This window comes from Chrysochloris asiatica, unplaced genomic scaffold (assembly GCF_000296735.1).
Source record: "Chrysochloris asiatica unplaced genomic scaffold, ChrAsi1.0 scaffold00004, whole genome shotgun sequence".
NCBI classification, from domain to species: domain Eukaryota; kingdom Metazoa; phylum Chordata; class Mammalia; order Afrosoricida; family Chrysochloridae; genus Chrysochloris; species Chrysochloris asiatica.
This window is the reverse complement of record NW_006408522.1, coordinates 23,869,344-23,890,193: the sequence shown is the minus strand read 5'-3', so window position 1 is coordinate 23,890,193 and position 20,850 is coordinate 23,869,344. Positions and strand designations below refer to the sequence as shown.

Sequence of the window (20,850 nt, the reverse complement as noted above, 5' to 3'; positions counted from 1 at the left end):
GACAAAGGTTAAGAAATATGTGAAGGTTAACTTGTTTCCCATAGAAAAGAATAGATTTATGTATGAACAAATGTTTAACTAAAAAGTTTCAAGGCACCTGAATGTCTCCTAGGCCGAGATAATGTTTTTGCTGTAACTTCTCATCCCTGTTGTAAATTTAAGAATTGTAAACCATGAGGAATGTGCCCCAAGATAGATTGCACCTTGATGTCATTGATTACTATGAATGCAATGTTTTCTGTAATGGTATATAAGGGGGTTGTAAGAGAGAACAAAGAAGAAGGAGGTAAAGAAGGGAAGTAGAAGGGATGAAGAGAAGGAAGAAGGGAAGATGGGAAGTAGAAGAATGGATGGAAGAAGAATTAGAGGTAAGAAGTAGAAGTAAGAGTAAGTAGAGGAAAATAGAACAGACAAGAATGGAGGGAGGGGAAGCTAGTAATGGAGAGAATGGAAGCAGGAGGGGAGCAGGAGAGGAGAGAAGGGAAGCAGGAGCCAGGGGAGGGGAGAAAGGACGCAGAAGATATGAGCAGGAGAGCAGGGGAGTGAAGAATGAGCGGGACAGTAAAGAATGAGAGAAGTAGAGTATTAGAGTAGCCATAGAAATAATAATAATAAAGCATGTAATGAGAAGATTTTGAATTTATCATGATCCATGACTCCGTATACAGCCGACGCCGTACCCACTTTCAGAAAAACCCTGGAATAAGTTTGCTGGGGCTGGCTCCCGGCAGTGTGAAGGGAGGTAGGTGAAGGTGGAGCACAGGGTAGAAAATAGACACAAGATAGTTTGGGTGCTAGGGAGGGGGGAAGTACAAAAGAAGGAGGAGGGGAATGGAAGAACAAGGTGGATAAGAAAACAATTAGGCAGGTTTGCATGGGCTAAGTGGGATAGAGGTAAATAATGATGTGTACCCAACCTTGGAACAACAGGGCTCTGGGATACAGAGATTGAGACATGGTTGGAATGGGGAAAAGGGGGTGAAATAATGTTAAGATGATTGGCTGTCTTTTGAATCTTGGTTTCCCTGGCATACCATTATAAAATAGACAATGAGGGGAAAGAGAAAAGAATAGCCAGAAATATCACCATCAAAGGCTTTTAAGTCCGTCTACTGCTTATAACTGATTGGAATACCTAAAATGGGGCTACAACATGCCCAGTGTAGGGGGCTTCCTGTGGAACCTCTGCATTACATACAGCCATAGGTGAAATCCTGAACAGCATCCAGAATCTTCTGAGGTAGGAAATTTCCACTTGAAAGGACAAACAGACCAGCCTGGAGAGTCTAGAAGAACAGAAGATACTTCTTGAAAGAAAAACCGATGGGAAAAATACACAACAATAACAGCAGTCTGACTGATTACTATAAGAACAAGCAAGTTGCTCACACAGGAGACATCAAGGCAAGTGGTCGGTCCCCTCAGGGAAAACCACCTTCCAAGACTTAGACTCAATGGGAATACATGAGCAGACATGCACCAATAAGGAGAAGTGAGGGAAAAATAGCAACGAAGCTGCGAGCTAAGCCCTACAATATTCAATAGACTCCTGTGAACCCAGGTGCAGACTTGGTTGGCCAGCAGTGTGGCAAGACCTGGGTACTCTTGGGCCCAGAGTTAGTGATATAGCCACAGGGGACTAGAGAGTGAAGCAGATAAAGCCTACTGGCTTCAATGACTGCATGATCAGAGCTCAACTAAAAGAAAAAAGAGGGAGAAAAAGAGTAATATTTTGATGAATATGACCTACACCTATGGATGCAGTAGCTCAAAAGAGGAAACAAATATTTACAGAGAGGATCATTCCCACCCCCTCCATACACAGAGTAGATATTGATGGGCAACTTGGACATTGGCTACCCAAAATGGGGGGCTACAAAGGCAAGAAGTGACTGGCTTACAAGCTTTCAAGAGGGAGCCTAGATCCAGAGGGTGTGGAGGAAGGTAGACTCTCCACTGAGTAGTATCCAATTTGTCTGGGCAGGGCTGATAAAAGGAGATGGGGATAGGTCTGTTGTGGTACAATAGTGAATAATTGTTATCAGGACTGACAGTGAGGGTTGGAAGTGTAAAGGTGGACGTTTTGTAGCAAAAGGAGGGGAGTGATTGACTTTGCAGTCCAGGAGAAGAGGTCCCTGGGACCATCAAGGGAGAAGATCAGAGAGCGGAACCCTACCCAGAGAAACAGTAACACCACAGATGGAGGCAGAGATGATGACGTGGAGAGATGGAGCAGCTGGGAACTCTAGACCCAGAGAGGGAGAGATGATGTGTGCTGACAACAAGGAGGCAGGCTTGCAGGATATACCCTTTGGTTGGTTGATGATGCATGGAGGGGATTGTAACCGTGGCACTGAAACGATATGCAATAGGATGAATGTAAAACTAATGTTTTCTCATGTAAACTGTCACATAATTCACAATAAAACATTAAAAAAAAAAAAAAAAGACTTAGGGAGAAAGAAAACCAAATTGAAGACACAACTTTAGGGAACTTTCATATGTAAGAACTGGACAAGAAGAAAGGATATTATTATAAGTGAGGGGAAAATAGGAGAACAGAGAGAAATAAGTACAAAATTAAGCATACTCAGAAGTGGGAAAATACATTCTGAATGAGTATTTAGGTTGTAGTGGAATATTGAAAGGGGAGCTCTGGTAGCATAGTGGTTACGAATCGGGCTGCAAACCTTAAGGTCAGCGGTTCGAAACTACCAGTCTCTCCGCGGGAGAAAGATGAGGCTTTCTACTCCCGTAAGGATTTACACCCTCGGAAACCCTGTACAGGGTCGCTATGGGTCGGAAGCGACTCGAAGGCCCTTAACAACAACAACAACATGATAGTTAAGATTTTGTGTCAACTTGACTGGGTCACGATTCTCAATGGTTTGGTTGAGATCTAATACAATCAGCTCCATGAGATTTGCTGTGAATTGCCAGTCAATTGAAAGGGAGTTTCCTTGGAGGATTTGGCCTGTTTCCAAAATGTTGAACACCCAAGCAAAGCGAGCTTGCTCTCTGCTGGGTCTGGATCCAGTATTTACCTGCACTGTAATCTAACCTCTCGTTCTTTGGACTTGAGTCAGTGACCTGTGCTTTTGCCTGCTGGTCCTGGAAGTCATCACCAGCCTGCTGTCTGATCTGTGGGTCTTGATTCTTCTGACCCACAGACTTGGGACTTGTCTTCTTCTACAACAGTGTGAGCTATTTTTTTATAGAAAATTTCTTTTTATATATCTGTATCTATCTATCTCTATCTATATCTATCTATCTATATACCTGTAGATAGATATAGATTTAAGGACTACTGGTATGGTGCTATAAAATCAGCACTGGACTGGAAACCACAAGGTTGGCAGTTCAAACCCACCAGCTGCTCCTCAAAAGTCCTACACAGGGTTGCTATGAGCCAGAACTATGATTCAACAGCACTTAACGACAACATATAAGTTTCACTGGTTTTGTTCCTCTTGAGAACCCAGCCTAAGACCTTTGGTACTGAAAGTGGTTCTAAAGAATCATAATGTTGAGTTTTCTAAATTGGTTCTCAAGTCTGACTAATTTTAAAGGCACTGATAGTTCTGCACAGTGCTGCTAATCCATGGCATGAGGTGGCAATATTAATATGCAAAACATCACCAGCAGCAGATCATGTATTGGAGAGAAGCAAGGCTCTCAGTGGTCATGCATTTGATATTTTCCTGAAGTTTTGTGAGGATGAGAAATGTAGAGACGCTGGCTCCTACTTATAATACACCAAGTGGGAAAGAAAAGAGATGAACTCAGAGCTAAGGAGTCACAGGTTACGTACCATATAAAACCCCTCAAAGTTTATACTTATGTCTTGAAAGAAAATCTGATTTCTTGTCGTAGCATAGTTGAGATTGCTGAAAATCGAGTCCAGAGTTGTATGGTAAGAGTGACTGGATTATAATATTTTAATCATTAAATATATATATATATATATATAGGTATGTACATATTTTTTAATGATTAAAATTCATTACAATGAATTTTCAATCTCAGAGGGTGTCTGATGTTAAAGTGAGGGCATTGATTGGGAAGAAATAGGATCTTGAAACTTAGGATGGGAACATATGGGCAGATAATCAGAAAGCTGGGGACATAGAGCCCCTAAATTCCTTTGAATTACTTCTACCAACAGAACCATACTCTTAACTCCTGGTGATGAGATTATCAAAGATGTGCCTGAGAGATCTCCTGGGGCAGCACTTGGGGAATTGCTTGCACAGATCAAGTAGATAGTTAATAGATTAACGAAGCTTGAGTAGCATAGTGGTTACAAGTTGGGTTGCTAACCTCAAGGTCAACAGTTTGAAACTACGAGCTGTTCCATGGGACAAAGATGAGGCTTTCTGCTCCCATGAAGATTTACAGCCTCAGAAACACTATTTCTGGAACTGACTCCATGGTGCATAACCAACCAACCAAAATCATCTATTTCACTCCTACGGACAACCTGCCTAAGTTGCCAGCACCATTATCCCCCACCTTTAATAGCCTTACCCCCACATATGCTCCAGATTTCGATTTGTACATACTAGAAAAATCAAGCAGTTCTTTTGGAGTGTGCCATACCTCTTCTTGAGTCACAATTTGCACCTCACCTTTTGGGGTTCACTGAGACTTAAGTCTAGTTATAGGTCTAGAAGCAATAATGGGTGTAGCTATATTTCTTGGGACTATTCAGCAATGTCTTGTAAAGTATCAACCTCAGGGGCTATTCCAAACATGGCGGGTGTGGCTACCATAATGGACAGCAAAGTCACAATAATAATCTGAATTGTTTGACTCATGTGGATTTATGGTGCTGGCCACTTGGCATTGTGTCCCTAGGAGTGAAATAGATAGGAAAGCTACTGTTACTTGATCTGTACAAGAGGAATTCTAGGTCAGATAAATGACTTAAATCGCCAGAATAGAAAGTTATGGCCCCTCAATCAACTTAAGCCAGAAACCCTTGAATGAAGGGGAAGGTGGTCACCTTAAGAAAGGACTCCTCAATACCACCAAAAATTTATATTGTTAGTCTTTCCCCCAGCCTTCCCAAAAGGGACCCTTGTTTGGCCTTTGACAAGAGTGACAGTTCAATGAGGAAAAGGAAATAATCAGACTTTTCTGGCACTGCTGGACACACTATTTCTGAATTGACACGAATTCCAGAAGAGCCACAACGTAACTGTGACCCTGTCAAAGTGGGGTCATATGGAGGTCAATTGATTGCTAGAGTCTTAGCTCAGGCCCATCTCACAGTGGACCAGTGGGTCCCCAAACCAATCCTGTAGTGATGTTCCCAGTTCCAGGGCGCATAATCAGACTAGACATACTCAGCATAGATAATTCCTGACATGTGGAATAAGGGCAATTACGGTAGGAAAAGTCAAGTGGACACCATTAGAACTTCCTCTACCAAGAAAAATAATAAACCAAAAGCAATAGTGCATTCCTGGAGGGACTGCGGAGACTTGAAGGATGCAGGGATGGAAATTCCCACCACATCCCATCACCATTTACCTCACCCATTGTGAATTGGGTGTTGTCTGCCCCACAGAGTCACAAAGTTGGACATTCACAGCAGCACTCCATCATTAAATGGAAGTGGTTTCTACAAGAAGGAGCTGAAGTAAGACCTAAAGGCACAAGGAAATTGTATGAAGAAGTGACCACTCCTGTCACATTACCTTCCCTCTTTGCCTATGATCTCATTGGGAGTTCCTAAAAATCAGTTAACTGAGGAAGAGAAAACTCATGCTCAGTTTACACATGGTTCTGACGCTATGCACCCATCACTCAAAGGTGGCCGGGAGCCGTGCTACAGGCATTTTCTGGGAATTTCCTAAAGGGCAGTGGAAATCCTCCCAATGGGCAGAACTTTGAGCAGTGCACCTGGTGTTTCTTTTTCCTGAAAGGAGAAATGGCCAAATGTGCAAATGTATACTAATTAATGGGCTGCAGGCAATGGTTGGACTTGATGATCAGGAACTTGGAAGAAATATGATTGGGACATAAGTGACAAAGAAGTGTGAGGAAGATGTATGTAGACAGACTTCTCTGAATGGGCCAAACATATAAAGATATGTCTCATGTGAATGCTTACCAAAGCATTACCTAAGCAGAAGAGGATTTTAATAATCAAGTGGATAGGAAGGCATATTCATTCTGTGGAAACGAATCATCCTCTTTCCCCAGCCACTCTTGTCATTGTCCAATGGGCTCATGAACAAAGTGGTCTTGGTGGCAGGAATATAGGTTATGCATGAGCTTAGTAGCATGCTGACTTGGCTATAGTTACTGCTGAATGCCCAATCTGCCAGCAATTGAAAGCAACACTGAGTCCATGATGTGAGACTATTTCTCAGGGAGATCAGTCAACAACCTGGTGGCAGATTGATTATATTGGATCACTTCCATCATGGAGAGGCTAGTGTGTTCTTACTGGAATAGAGGCTTACTCTGGATATGGATTGCCTTAATGCTTTTGCCAAAACTACCATCCATGGACTTATAGAACGCCTTATCCACTGTCGTGGTTTGCCACATGGCATTACCTCAGATCAAAGGATTCACATGACAGCAAATGAAGTTCAGCAGTGCGCCAATGTGCATGGGATTAACTGGTCTTACCATGTAACAGCTGCATCAAACAAATTTCTCATGTGACCATTGGCTACTGACTTTGCAGGTTAAGAAAACATAACAATAAGAGGGCAGTGAGGAGAACCATTCCTTTGTGCAAATATATAATATCTGCTACACAATCTTGTGGAGTGCAGAGGCTCCAAACCATAAACACTAGACTGTGAACCATAGGTCCATGGTTCAAGCCCACCAGCCACTCTGCTGGAAGAAGATGAGGGTTTCTTCTCCCACAAAGATTTTAAAAGCTTTGGAAAACCTATACAGAGTCACTATAAGTTGGAATACCCAATTTTGGTTTAACCATGTTCCTCATCATCCTTTAGCTGTTGACTTAATAGACGATGGAATGGCCTTTTAAAGACAGACGTATGACATCAGCTAGGTAGCAATACCTTGCAGTGTTGGGGTAATGTTCTCCCGGAGGCTATATATGCTTTAAACCAGCTTCCAATGTATCATACTGTTGTTTCAATAGCTAGGATTCACGGGTCCAGGAACAAAGAGGTGGAAATTAGAGTGGCATCATTCACTATTACTCCTAGTGACCTACTCACATATCTTTAACTTTCTGTCCCTGTGACCCTATGCTCTTCAGGTCTGGATGCTTTAGTTCCAAAGGGAGGAATACGCCCACTTTAAAACACAACACTGATTCCATTGAACTGGGTGGTACGAATGCACCCCGGGGATTGTAATCATTGCAGTGAAACAAAATATGATTGTTTGAGTGCAAAACCAATTTTCTACAATGTAAACTATTACTTAATTCATCTTAAAAGCTAAAAAACAATGCACCTTGGATACTTTGGGATCCTTGTGCCTCTGGATCAACAGACAAAGAAGGGAATTATTGTATTAGGTGATGTGATTGATCCTAATTGACAAGGGGAAACTAATTGATGTTACATAATGGAGATAAAGGAGCTCTGGTAGCGTAGTGGTTATGAATCAGGCTGCGAACCTTAAGGTCAGCAGTTCGAAACTACCAGCTGTTCCACGGGAGAAAGATAAGGCTTTCTGCTCCTGTAAAGATTTACAGTCTCGGAAACCCTGTACAGGATTGCTATGAGTTGGAACCGACTCCACGGCACTTAACAACAACAACAATGGAGGTAAAGAACACTATGTGCAGAATCCAGAAGATTCTTTAGGAGACCTCTTAAAACTACTGTGCCCTGTAATTAAAATCAGTGGCAAATTGAAGCAACCAAATTATGACATGATTACTAATTTCTCAGACCCTTCAGGAATGAAGGTTTGGGTCATCCCACCAGGTAAAGAACCATGACCAGTTGAGGAGCTTGCAGATAGCAAAAGGAAAACAGAATACATGGTATTAAAAAGTAGTTCTACATCCCAGCTACAGCCACATGACCAGTTGCAGAAATGAGGACTATACTTTTTAATGAGTATTTTTGCTTTCCATGAGTGCATCTGTTATTTTTTTGTTGTTCACTTAAAAATTTAAGATGTAAACAGGGTTAGTGCATTTTCAGTTGTAAGCATGTTAGTTGTATCATGTTAGGTCCAAGCATATATTGTCTGTATTTAGAAATTATGTTTGCTTTCAGGAGATATGTGGATGCCTGGTGTAGCACTGTAGGATCAACACTGGACTGCGAACCACAAGGTCAGCAGTTCAAACCCACCAGCTGCTCCTCAGAAGCCCTATACAGGGTCATTATGAGTTGGAACCATCTCAAAGGCACTAACTAACCCACAACAACAACAACAAAAGAGATATGTACAAGTGCCAAGTTGACAATCATAAAACTCTTGGCAATCTGCTTCCATACAGATCACAACCAAGAAAGCCCTATAGAGTCGTTTTACTCTGTAATACACGGGTCACCGTGAGACGGAATCAACTCAACAGCAACAGGTTTGTTTGCTGGGGTGTTTCACGTTTTGTATTGGTTCTAAGAAAATATGTTTTGTCCTGTCTTACTTATTTAGTGCTTCTATAACAGGAATCCCACAAGTCAATGGCTTTAACAGGAATTTATTTTGTTATAGTTTAGGGCACCAGTTCTGAGGGAAGGATTTTTGTCTGTATTGACTCAAAGTTTAGGAAGAAAGTCCTTGTCTCCCTTCAGCATCTGTGTGCTCATATTTCTTGAAGATCTCCGTGTGTCTTGGCATCAATCTTTCCCTGAGTCGAGAAGGTTCTCAGCACTGGGACCTTGCGTCAAAAGACACGCTCCACTCCTGGCTCTTTTTCCTTGGTGGTAGTCAGGTCCTTAAATCTCTGCTGATTAGTTTAATCCCTTTAATATATCAAAAGAGATTGAATTTAGATACAATCTAATCTTGTAGACTGTATCCTGCCTCATTAATACAACTGCCTCTAATCTTGCTTCATTAACAGCATAGAGGTTAGCATTTGCAACACATCACAAATGAAGGATGATTGCATCAGATCACTTCATGGGGAGATCATCACATCAATACATAACTGCCAAATTACATCATTACATAACTGCCAAACCATTAAGAACCATGGCCTACTCAAATTGACACATACCTGGGGAAATACAATTCAATCCATGACAGGTCTTGGGGAGGGGGGGGGGGAGTGGAAATCTTGTATTCCTCTCTGAAGTTGACCCAAGAAGCATGTAACTTTAAGACCTGTCATCAGCCATCTTTGTATCATGAGGGGAGAGCCCACATGGCAAAAGGAACAATACTGAGAAGATGGAGCAGAGAAACCGTGGAAGAGAAACTGGGTCCTGGTGGCAGAACTTAAACAATAGATTAAGGTTTGCCTGAAGGCTTTTCTACCTCTGGACTCTCAGTTACTACCTAAATCCCTCTTTCTACTTAAGCCAGTTGAAGTCTTATTTCCTTTCACTTATAACTGAAAGACTCCCAACTAACATACTAGGTTAAAATGATTCTCAGAAATGAGGAGGGAGGAGTGGGACTGTAGGGTAATCTAGCACTCTAGGTAGAGAGTAGCTGTTTAAAAACAAAACACAAACAAAGAACAAACAGGATCTAGGAAGTCCCAGTTGAAGTGGCTAGCTATGAAAGGATGAGAAAGGTGGCACTTACAGAAAGGAAGAGCTAATTCTGAGCTTCAACATGAAAGAAGTGTCCACCAGTTGGGGCTGTTGCCCCTATTTTGGTTAACACTATGGCTTACTCCTCAGGGGTGATGAAGGTCCTCAATTCATCCCCAGGGAAATGATGCAACTAGACACTGGATCTTAGCTGCATCGGCAAAGAGAATATCACAGAAGGAGAAGTCTTTACTTGAGTGTTGTTGTTAAGTGCTGTCAAGTCGTTCCAACCCATAGTGACCCTGTATAGGATTTCCAAGGAGTGGCTGGTGAACTTAAACCACTAACCCTGCAGTTGAAATCGACCTTTCAGTCCAGTACATTAACCCACAGCACCACACCAGGACTCCTTACTTGAGTAGGTACCAGGAATAACAAGAGAAGGCTAAAATATGTGTGTGGGAGAGAAGATTCTAAAAGAAAAAAGGGGGTGGAAATAAAGGACGTATCACTGTTGTTAGATGCCACAGAGTGGGTTCTAACTCTTATTGACCATGCATAGGATTTTTGAGATTATAAATCTTTACAAGAGCAGAAAACCTCATCTTTCTCCTGCGGAGCTGATGGACTCAAACCATCCACCTTTTGGTTTGCATGCAGTACTTATCCTCCAGAGCCACAGTGCTCTAAGCATGGAGAATAGGAAGCAGTGTAGCATAGTAGAGAGCAGTACGGGTCCCGAAACGGTACACATAGTGTTTTCAAAACCTGTGCATTGCTTACTGATGTTGTTGGGTTCCCTCAAGTCAGCTTTCAACTTGTAACAATCCTGTGTGATGGAATAGAATTGTCCCCATAGACTTTCCTAGGATGAAATGTTTCCAAGAAAAATCAGTAGCTTGCCAGTTTTTTATCTCACAGATGAGCTACGTCACTTTGAACCACCAACCTTTCTATTAACAATGGGGCTCTTAATCTCTTGAACCACCAAGGTTACATTACTTAGTAGCTTTCTTCAATAAAATAAGCACTGGACTGCTAACCTCAAGGTCAGCAATTCAAACCGGCCAGCCACTCCTTGGGAATCCTATACAGGGTCACTATGAGTTGGAAATAACTCGATGGCACTTAACAACAAACTTCCCTTTTCTCCTCTGTAAATGAGCATAAAAGTACCATGCTTATAGAGTGACTGTGAGGTTCCAAACTAGAAGTGTAAATAAGAAAGATTGCTATTAGAGTTCCAGTTTATATACACATGAGTTTATTCCAAACAAAAGGTGTTGAAACATGTGTCTGTAATCAGTGGATGGCTACACACAAGTTCTCTCAATACACTTGTCTTCTTATGGTACCTTCAAAGAAACTGTCTGTTCCAAACAGTGGCTTCTAAGGGGACTTGCTGGGTCAGTTAAATTCAAAACAGACAGGTCAGCTCAGAAGGTTATGGCTACTGTTTTGGGGGATCCCAAAGGGATAATCTCAATAGATTTTCTCAAAGGACACAAGATAATAGTATGGGCTTGCTTATTAGGAAGAAGTGTTCAAAAAAACAACAACAACAAAAAAAACTGAAAACATCCTTGATGAGAAAAAGGCCAGGAAACGTTACACCAAGGAATTTCTTTCTCATTCTTCATAATTATTCAGTACTGCCACGGGAGAATTTCCTTGGGAAACCTTATCCCACCTATCCTAATCACGCCAATTAACACTCCTTTTTGTTTTCCAAACTCAAAAAAACTTTGAAAAGGAGCATGATTTCAGTCCCTGGAGGGTGGGTGCCAAAACTGCCTAAACCCGAAAGCACAGAATTCTTCGGGAAAAGGTTAAGAGAGAAATACCACCTTCATATAGGGAAACAATAACTTCACATTTGGAGATTTTTGTTTAATAAAGGTAGCTATGATTTTTGTAGCAATACTTTTTGACTTACCCTGGTATAATACAGTGGAGCTCCCAGTAGAGAACCTGGAACAGAGTAATTAATTCAGTACTTATAGTTAATTTATAAGAAGGAAGATGGATGGTCACAAGCAAATAAAAAGAAAAAAGTAAAACAGAACTTTTACTTAGATCTGAATCTTTCTCAGTAACAAGCATGTAGTGAGTATTCTCTATGTATAGAAATAGTATCAAAAGAAATTGAGAGGACCAGACTCTTAAAGGAAATGGATTTTGAGAAAGACTAGCTAATTACATTTACTTAACTTCATCTGTGTTGTACTATTCTCTAATAGAGCCATTTTTGAGATGGACTGACAATGTTTAAGAATTTTCAACATACAGGGAAAAAAATCACTTAACTTAGCAAAATATTAGAGCAAGCCAAAATAACCCAGAGCTTGGTTTCATGTGACCATGTGTAGCAATTTTTTTTTTTTTTTTTTTTTTGCCAAATGAGCTCTCACTGGCCAGTGTGGAGTCAACTAGGATCAGAGAGTCAAGCCCTTACCCACCTGACCAGGGTCTGATAGGAGCTGGATAGGAACATCTCATCGTTGGTTCTTTTGTCCAAACTTGAAGCCTTCCATACAGGAAACTGGGCAGGGAGGGGCAGAGGAGCAAAGCTGAAACAAAGAGAGACCAGGTGGAAAGCCTTTGGGACCAGGAAGGAGAGATGGGTTTCTGGTTTGGCAATAACAGATGGTACCAACTATTAATAAATAAAAGGATTGCCTCACATGTATAAGGAACTTTATTGATAACAGCAATGAATTATGTCTATAACGTGCTCTTCATGAGGCTGGCTACATTTATAAAGATTTACAGTCTGGGAAATCTTAAGGACCAGATGTACTGTGTCTGATGGAGTCGGTGAGTCAGAATTGACTTGGTGGCAGTGGGTTTGCTTTTTATTTTTATTTTGATACGTCACTCTATCCGTGGTAATCTTAAAAAGCAATAGCCCCACACATACACGTGCCTTTAACCTCAGCATCTGCTAAACTCATCTTAGCATCACCGTTTTGATAAGGAGTCCGTGGCTTCAAGAAGTAAGTTTTTAAAAACACTTGGAGCACAACATAGGGAGTTCAGACTCCACCCAAGATCAAGACCACCCAGAGAGCTGCAGAGCCACCTTCCCGCCAGAGAGCGCCACAAGGGCGGGCCTGGAGTGCAGGTGGCTGCGCCCCACCAGGGGGCGGGCTCAGCCTGCAGGTCCCACCCAGAACCCCAGAGCGCGCACACCACTCCACCTGTCCTGAACAGGAAGCCTGCGGAGGTGCTGACAGCCAAAACACCTCTCTGTCCCTCGTGCGAACCCGGCGTCCCACCGCCAACCGCCTCCCGGCATTCCGCCCACCTTCACTCAGAAGCCCGCCTCACCGCCGCGCTGTACGCCCAGAGTGCGCCCTCTGCCCTCACCGGGACAGGGGGCCCCGCCACCTTTATGCTGCCCGCCGTCTACACCGCTCTGGCGGGGCTGCTGCTCCTGCCTCTGCTGGTGAACTTTTGTTGTCCCTACTTCTTCCAGGACATGGGTTACTTCCTGCGAGTGGCCGGCGTGGCCCGGAGGGTGCGCAGCTACGGACAGCGGCGGCCAGTGCGCACCATCCTGCGGATCTTCCTGGAGAAAGTGCGCCACAAGCCACACAAGCCTTTTCTCCTCTTTGGCGATGAGACGCTCACCTACGCGCAAGTGGACCGGCGCAGCAATCAGGTGGCGCGGGCACTGCACGACCACCTCGGCCTGCGCCAGGGAGACTGCGTGGCGCTCTTTATGGGCAATGAGCCGGCCTACGTGTGGCTGTGGCTGGGGTTGGCTAAGCTGGGCTGTGCCATGTCGTGCCTCAACTACAACATCCGCGCGAAGTCCCTATTGCACTGCTTCCAGTGCTGCGGGGCGAAAGTACTACTGGCCTCACCAGGTGAGCCCCCAGGGGACGCCCCTCGCATTGACACTGGACCATCTAGGTTAGCAGCCCAGTTCTTATCCTATAACGCCACACCAGAACTCCTAATGATCATTAGAACTACCAATTGCCGAAACTTATTCTGTACCAGGCACACTGTTAAACAATATACATATAATATTGCTTTTTTTTTTTAAGTTTTTATTGTGAATTATGTGATAGTTTACATGGTTACATGGGAGAAAATTAGCTTTACATTCATCCTATTGTATATCTTTCATTGCCATAATTACAGTCCCCTCCTTGCATCATCAAACAACCAAAGGGTATACCCCAACACCCCAACAGCTCCTCTCCCTTTCTGGGTCTCCATCTCTCCACATCATTGTCTCTGCCTCCATCTCTGGTGTCACATACAAATTGCTTTTAATTCTCAAAACAGAAAGGGTTTATTGTCCGACTTTTATAGATGAGGCCACTCAGGCCCAGGAGAGAGGAGGACTCATGACCCAGGTCACACAGCTGGAGGGAGAAGGCTAGAGGAGGAGTGAAAGGGCTACAGACCTCCAAAGTCCAAACTCCTCACCAATACTTACAGCATTGACATTTCAGTGCAAAGGGTCTCAAGTGTGAGAGCCAGTGGGTCCTGGGAGATTTCCTAACTTCTGTTGCTACAGTATGTAACCTGGGAAAATCACTTCACCTCTCTGGTCTCTGGTTTCCTTGGAAGGCAGTCTTCACAGCTGCTTCCAGCTCTCAGGTGTGGTTAGCATGCAGAGAGGAGATCCCACCTGATCCCCAAGGAAAAGACTTTAGGGCTCTGCTGCAGTGCCACTGTGAGCCCCAGTGCATTGTTAGTGATAGTGAGCCCTTCATTTCTAGAGTTGCCTCTGCCACACTTCAACCAGACAACTTCATGCTACAGTGGAGATCCAGGTGAGGAAGCAACAGAGAACCTGTATTCACTGGCAGGTGGTTTTCCCTTCCCAGAGGGCTAGCCTTTGCTCATGAGTAAGGACCAGAGAGGTTGTCTCTCTAATAAGAGGAGTAAGAGGAGACCCAACTAGGTGCACTTTGAAAGGCATCACTTATGAGGTTGGGGCCTAGGGATCCAGGAAAGCTCACCTTCCTAGAATGCCAAACCCTATGCTGAATACTTTTACGAGCTTGAGAGAGAATGCAACATCACCCCCCCCCCCCCTATTCTACACTTGAGGAAACTGAGCCTTAGAATTCCAACCTAGGTCTGCCCACTTCATCATGCTGCTTTCCTCTACAGTAGGGGTGGGGAACCCTTTTTCAACTAAGGGCCATTTGGATATTTATAACTTCATTTGCGGGCCATACAAAATTATCAACCTAAAAATTGGCCTGTCGTATTTGGTGAAACATTTAATTAACTCATCCCTAATGTTATGGTTAAGGAGCTCTGGTAGCGTCGTGGTTACGAATCGGGTTGTGAACCTTAAGATCAGCAGTTTGAAACTACCAGCTGTTCCACGGGAGAAAGATGAGGCTTTCTGCTCCCGTAAAGATTTACAGCCTCAGAAACCCTGTACAGGGTCGCTATGAGTCGGAACCGACTCCATGGCACATAACAACAACAGCAATGTTATAGTTAGGAGTCCTGATGTGGCGCTGTAGGTTAATGCTCCAGACTGCAAAGTCGTTTGAACTGCCAGGTGGGTGATTCAAGCTCACCCTATTAAGGGTCGCTATGGGTTAGAACTAACTTGATGGCACTTAACAACAACAACATGATGGTTGGAACTGCAGTTGCCTTGGCAGGGCCAGACCAAATGATTTCAAGGGCCTTATACGTCCTGCAAAGAAGCTCTCATAGCATACTGGTTATGAGTTGGGCTATTAACCTCAAGGTCAGCAGTTCAAAACTATAAGTCGTTCCACAGGATAAAGATGAGGCTTTCTGCTCCTGTAAAGATTTGCAGCCTCGGAAACCCTATACAGGGTCACTATGAGTCAGAACAGACTCCACGACACATAACCACCACCACCACTATACATCCTGTGGGCTGTGTATTTCCCACCCCTGCTCTACAGGAATGTAGTATTAGAGCTGGAAGGAATCAAGCAGCCTTCTGGTTTCCCCCTTCATTTCATAACTGAGGAAACTTAAGTCAAGCTTAGCAGTCAGCTTAGAGTCACAGAAGGATGAGATGCCGCCGGTTCTTTTGTGGGAAACCAGAATGCTTACACACCTCTTACTAGGCATAAAATCATCTCAGAAAAAAAAAAATCCAATAAATGAAGGCTTTGCATAAGTTAAAAGGTGGGGGGTGGGGGTGGGGGTGGGTAGCGACAGTGTTAAAGGCAGTCAAATTATTTACAAGGGAGGTCCTTCAATCAATGTGTTTTCAACTACCTAACAATTCCTGTTTGCCTGAGAAAAAAGAAAACCTCCCTACTGTGCTGTAGGATCAGTACTGGAATGTGAACTACAAGGTCAGAGTTCAAAACTACCAACTGCACTTCGGAAATCCTATATAGGGTCGCTATGAGTCGGAACTGACTCTATGGCACTTTAACAATAACTTAGTAACTAGAAGATTCTCTTAAGCCTATTAATCAGCTGACTAGAAGTATTAGGGCAGCTATCTTTGCTACCACTTCGGAAGACATTTAACTACTACTTACCTCCTTATTTTGGGGGGTGCAATGGCTCCATATGATAAGCAATGGACTGTGAACCACAAGGTCAGTAGTTCAAGCCCACTAGCTGCTCTGCGGAAGAAAGATGAGACTCTGCTCCCGCAAAAATTTAAATCCTCAGAAATCCTATTGCTGTTGTTAAGTGCCAGTCCTGTAGGTAGCAATTCTGTGTAGGGTTTCCAAGAAGCAGGTGGTGGGTTTGAGCCACCGTCCTTGTGATAAGCAGTCAAGTGCTTATCTTACAACACCATGTATAGTATAGACTCCTTGGAAACCTTATACATGGTCGCTATGAATCAAAACCAACTCAATGGCACTTAAAAACAACACCTCCTGTCAAAGGACTTGGTTGTTATTGTTAGATGCCATCTAGTTGATTTCAACTTCCTAACTGCCCTATGCACAACAGAATAAAACACTGCTTGGTCCTACACCATCCTCACAATTGTTCCTGTTTGAGCCCATTGCGTCAATCCATCTCATTTCTGCTGTCCATCTACTCTATCAAGCATGGTGCCCTTCTCCAGGACTGGTCTCCCCTGATAACAAGCCCAAAATAATGTAAGATGAAGTCTGACCATCACTTCTAAGGAGCTATAGTTCTTCCAGATAGATTTGTTCCTTCTTTGGCAGTCCAAGGTATATTCAGTATTCTTCCCAACACCATTGTACAAATACATCAATTATATTCCAGTCCTCCTTATTCATAGCCCAACTTTCATATGCATATGAGGCTATTGAAAATGCCCTGCTTTGGGTAAATTGTAATTCTCAAAGTGACATCTTTGCTTTTTAACACTTTAAAGAGATCTTTCACAGCAAATTTACCCCATGAAATAAGTCATTTGATTTCTTGACTGCTGCTTCCATGGGCATTGACTGTGGATTGAAGGCTTAAGAGTTTTATTGAAAAGGAAGGCCAGGTTTCAGAAGTCCCAGGGTAATCAAATATTCAACACTCTACCCAGAAGCACTTCAAAAGAAAACCCTAGTGATCTACTCCAAAAAAATCAGGCACTACAGAGTCTATGGAGAACAGTTCTACTCTGATGCCCCGGAGATTGCCAGGAGTCAGAACTGACTTCATGGCAACTGTGGTTTTTATTTTATTTTTTCAAGGAGGGTTTCAGTCTTGACTAGAGTTGTCACAGAGTATAACCTAGTTCTGTAATATGTTCAAAGTCATAACCAGGTGATTCCCTCTCCATGCAGGCAATGGTCCTCTGTAATAGGACATCATGTCTAAGTCGGTGACCATGAAGACTATAATGAAATTCTTATATTCAAGTCAAACTTGAATCAGAGTCTCCAGAGGACACAAGGTGTTCTGTGGCACTGAAGTGGCCTTTGACAGAGGGCAGAAGACCTTTGGGAGCTTTTAGCATTTTCAAACCACTCTGAGTTGAGACAGTTACTGTAAAGGAGGTAATGTAAACAAGATTGTGTTTAGGAATTGTGGCCATGTGTGTTTTGTTGAATAGACATACATTTAGTTCTTTGATATTAGGGTTTGAAAGGATTTTGGAGACTCTAAGAAACTGTAATGAGCCTATGAATGATCTAAGAAGATTATTTTTTAAACCAGACTCCTGAATTCAACCCCCCAAAACATTGGTTCAGTAGGACTGTGGTGGGGCCTAGGAATGTGTATTTTTGTATCAAGGTCCACCGCACCTCCACATGATTTTGAAGATGTCCTGAGAACTAGGCTTTGAGAAACAACCAGTCTAGTTTCATCCAGTTCTTGTACAAAAGAACAAAGGTCCTGAGGAGTGATAGATATTACCCCAGATCTTGTGAATAATTAGCAGAAGAAATCTGGGACAGAACCCAAATGTTTTTCTCATGGTCCGGGGCACTTTTTATTCTATCACACTATCTGGACATTAGACATGAGAAGCTTTAGAAATGTTATGGGGGTGACAACTGGACAGACAGAGCTTGATTCTGCATTGGAATTTCAGTGTCAGAGCTTGCTGATTAGTAGAGCTCTTGAGTTTCAATTCAGTCAAATTCTGAAATTCATGTAAAAGACCAGTGTACTGGCATTATTCATGAGGACTGATGGATCCAGTTGAGATAACGTCTAAACGAGTTCTTGTATAGGAAGATAACCCAAGGTCTTTTGAGTGTCCTTTTATCAACTTACTAACCAAGGTCTATACTGTTTGACCAAAATAATCTTACAAGACTCCCCTGCAGTAGGTACTACTCTTGTACAAAGTTAAACAGCTGAAGGTACTCTCAATTGCAAGTGAGGTTATAAGGAACCCAGAGCTATTAAAAGGCGTTCCAATTTACCTTTGACCTGGTTTTGTAAGATTGCACACAAAAATGAAAATGGACCTCCTTTAAACAACAATGTGACAAATACAATTGCTTCTATCAGCGCCGTATTGCATCACTGAAAATTCTGGAATAGGAGAACTTCATTATAAAACTAGTGTTGGAACCAAAGATAACTCTTTTCATACCAACTATTGAGGTTAGATTGAGAAAAGTAGATTGCCCAACAATCTCACTTCCAAATTAAGAGACAAACCATGAATCCCCACAAGGTACAAGTTAGTTGCCATAGAAGGATGGGGAGATAAGATGAATATGTTCAAGGGTCTTACAGTCCAATAAAAGAACTAAGCTGCATACACAAATTATTCTGACACCTGTAGGACATGGTAAGTGTGCAAGGAGAGCTGCACAGTGTTCTGGAAAGAGAAAGCACATGGTGAAGGAAGCCTTAATGAGAGCACTGACAGTTGAGTTGGCCAACTGCAGTTGGAGAGGGGCATCCCAGGCAAAAGGAGCACCACCCCAAACCAAACCCTATGCAGATATGTCATTTTTAACTCACAGTGACCCTGCACAGCAGAGTAGAACTCAACTGTCCCATAGGATTTCCAAGGTTTGAACCACTGACCTTTGGATTCGTAGCCAAGTCCTTAACCACTAAGCCACCAGAGCTCCTCAAAATAAGCATAAGAGGCAGTTTTGATGAAGTCTGTAACATAGTGAGATGCTTCATAAATAGTTGTACTATGCAAAAACAGCAGCAGGCTGGACTTAATTAATGGTAATTTCTATAGGTCTCTGACCAAAGGCAAATCAAACCCATTGCCTTTGAGTATGTTCCAGCTCAGTGACCCTATAAGATAGGTCATAGAGTTTATAAGACTGTAATCTTTCTGGAAGAAGCTCGTAGGTCTTTTATCCTGAGGAACAAAATGTGGAACCACCAACAGTGTAGTTAGCAGCCGAGTTCTTAGCCACTGCACCACCATGTCTCCTTGTTACCCAGCAAGTGGGAATTTTTTTAGAAAGACAAATATATAACCATTGTAGACTGCTGGCTGAATGGAAAATATTATAGAGAAAATAGGGACTCAGAATCCAAGGAATGGCCAACAGTTGTAGCCTCACTCGTGGGAAGGAGATAATTTTCCATTGCTAACTTTAGACCAGAATCAAGGCATAGAAATAATCTACTTGCTCAATGGGTAACTTGTATGAGTTACTTCACCATACTATCAGTGCTAAATATGCAAGGTCGGCAGTTCAAACCCACCAGACACTCGTGGAAACCCATCGAACCAACTGGATGACACTTAACCATGATGATGATGCTCAATTCAGAAGCCTTGGTGTTGCCATGGGTTAAGTGTTGGGCTGCTAACCACAAGGTTGGTGGTTCAAACCCACCAGCTATGCTTGCAGCCTCTCCTGCTCCCATAAAGATTTAAAGCCTCAGAAACTGTATGGAGCAGTTTTATCCTATCCTATAGGGTCTCTGCCCACCACTCATCTGTCAGTTTGCTGTTCTGTGGTGGCTTGTTAGTTGCTGTGATTCTGGAAGCTATGCTACTGGTACACAGGTATTTTAAATACCAGCAGGGTCACCCGTGGTGGACAGGTTTCAGATGAGCTTCCAGATAAACAACAGACTAGGAAGGAGTGACAAAATACTTCCAAATATTTAGTCACTGAAAACTTTATGAATAGCAGAGAAACACTGTCAGATATAGTGCCGGAAAATGAGCCCCTCAGGTTGGAAGGCACTCAAAATGCAACTGGGGAAGAGCTGCCTCCTCAAAATAGAGTTGACTGTGATGATGCCAATGGAGTAAAGCCCTTAGGAGAAAAACCCGTGGGACCTTCATTTGCTGATGGGACACAACTCAAAATGAAGAGAAACAGCTGTAACATCATTGAAAATCAGAACATGGAATGTACGAAGTATGAATCTGGGAAAATTGGAAGTTGTCAAAATGAAATGGAACACATAAACATCGGTATGTTAGGCATTAGTGAGCTGAAATGGACTGGTATTGGCCATTTGAGTCTGACAACCACATGGTTTACTATGCCGGGAATGACAAATTGAAGAGGAATGGTGTTGCATTCATTGGCAAAAAGAACATGTCCAGATCAGTCATGAGGTGCAACTCTGTCTGTGATAGGATAATGTCCATGAGCCTACAGGGAAGACCAGTTAATACCACTATTATTCAAATTTACGCACCAACCACTGAAGCCAGTGAGAAAGAAATAGAAGAATTCTACCGAGTTATTCAATCTGAAATCGATCAAACATGCAATCAAGATGTATTGATCATTACTGGTGATTGGAATGCAAAGGTTGGGAGCAAAGAGGAAGGATCAGT

The 20,850-nt window shown here is 42.8% G+C and overlaps 1 protein-coding gene across 2 annotated transcripts in view; it reads left to right on the top strand.

Annotated features, from left to right (window-relative positions):
• The first annotated feature begins 12,926 nt into the window (after positions 1-12,926).
• The window catches only part of SLC27A2 (solute carrier family 27 (fatty acid transporter), member 2), a 60,300-nt gene continuing 52,376 nt past the window's right edge, over positions 12,927-20,850 (top strand). The window contains exon 1 of one of the 2 annotated variants that reach the window (XM_006831667.1): positions 12,927-13,537. In XM_006831667.1, the coding sequence (XP_006831730.1) occupies positions 13,060-13,537 (478 nt within the window). In that variant the 5' untranslated portion in view covers positions 12,927-13,059. The remainder of the gene's footprint in view (positions 13,538-20,850) is intronic. The other variant, XM_006831668.1, reaches the window with a different exon arrangement.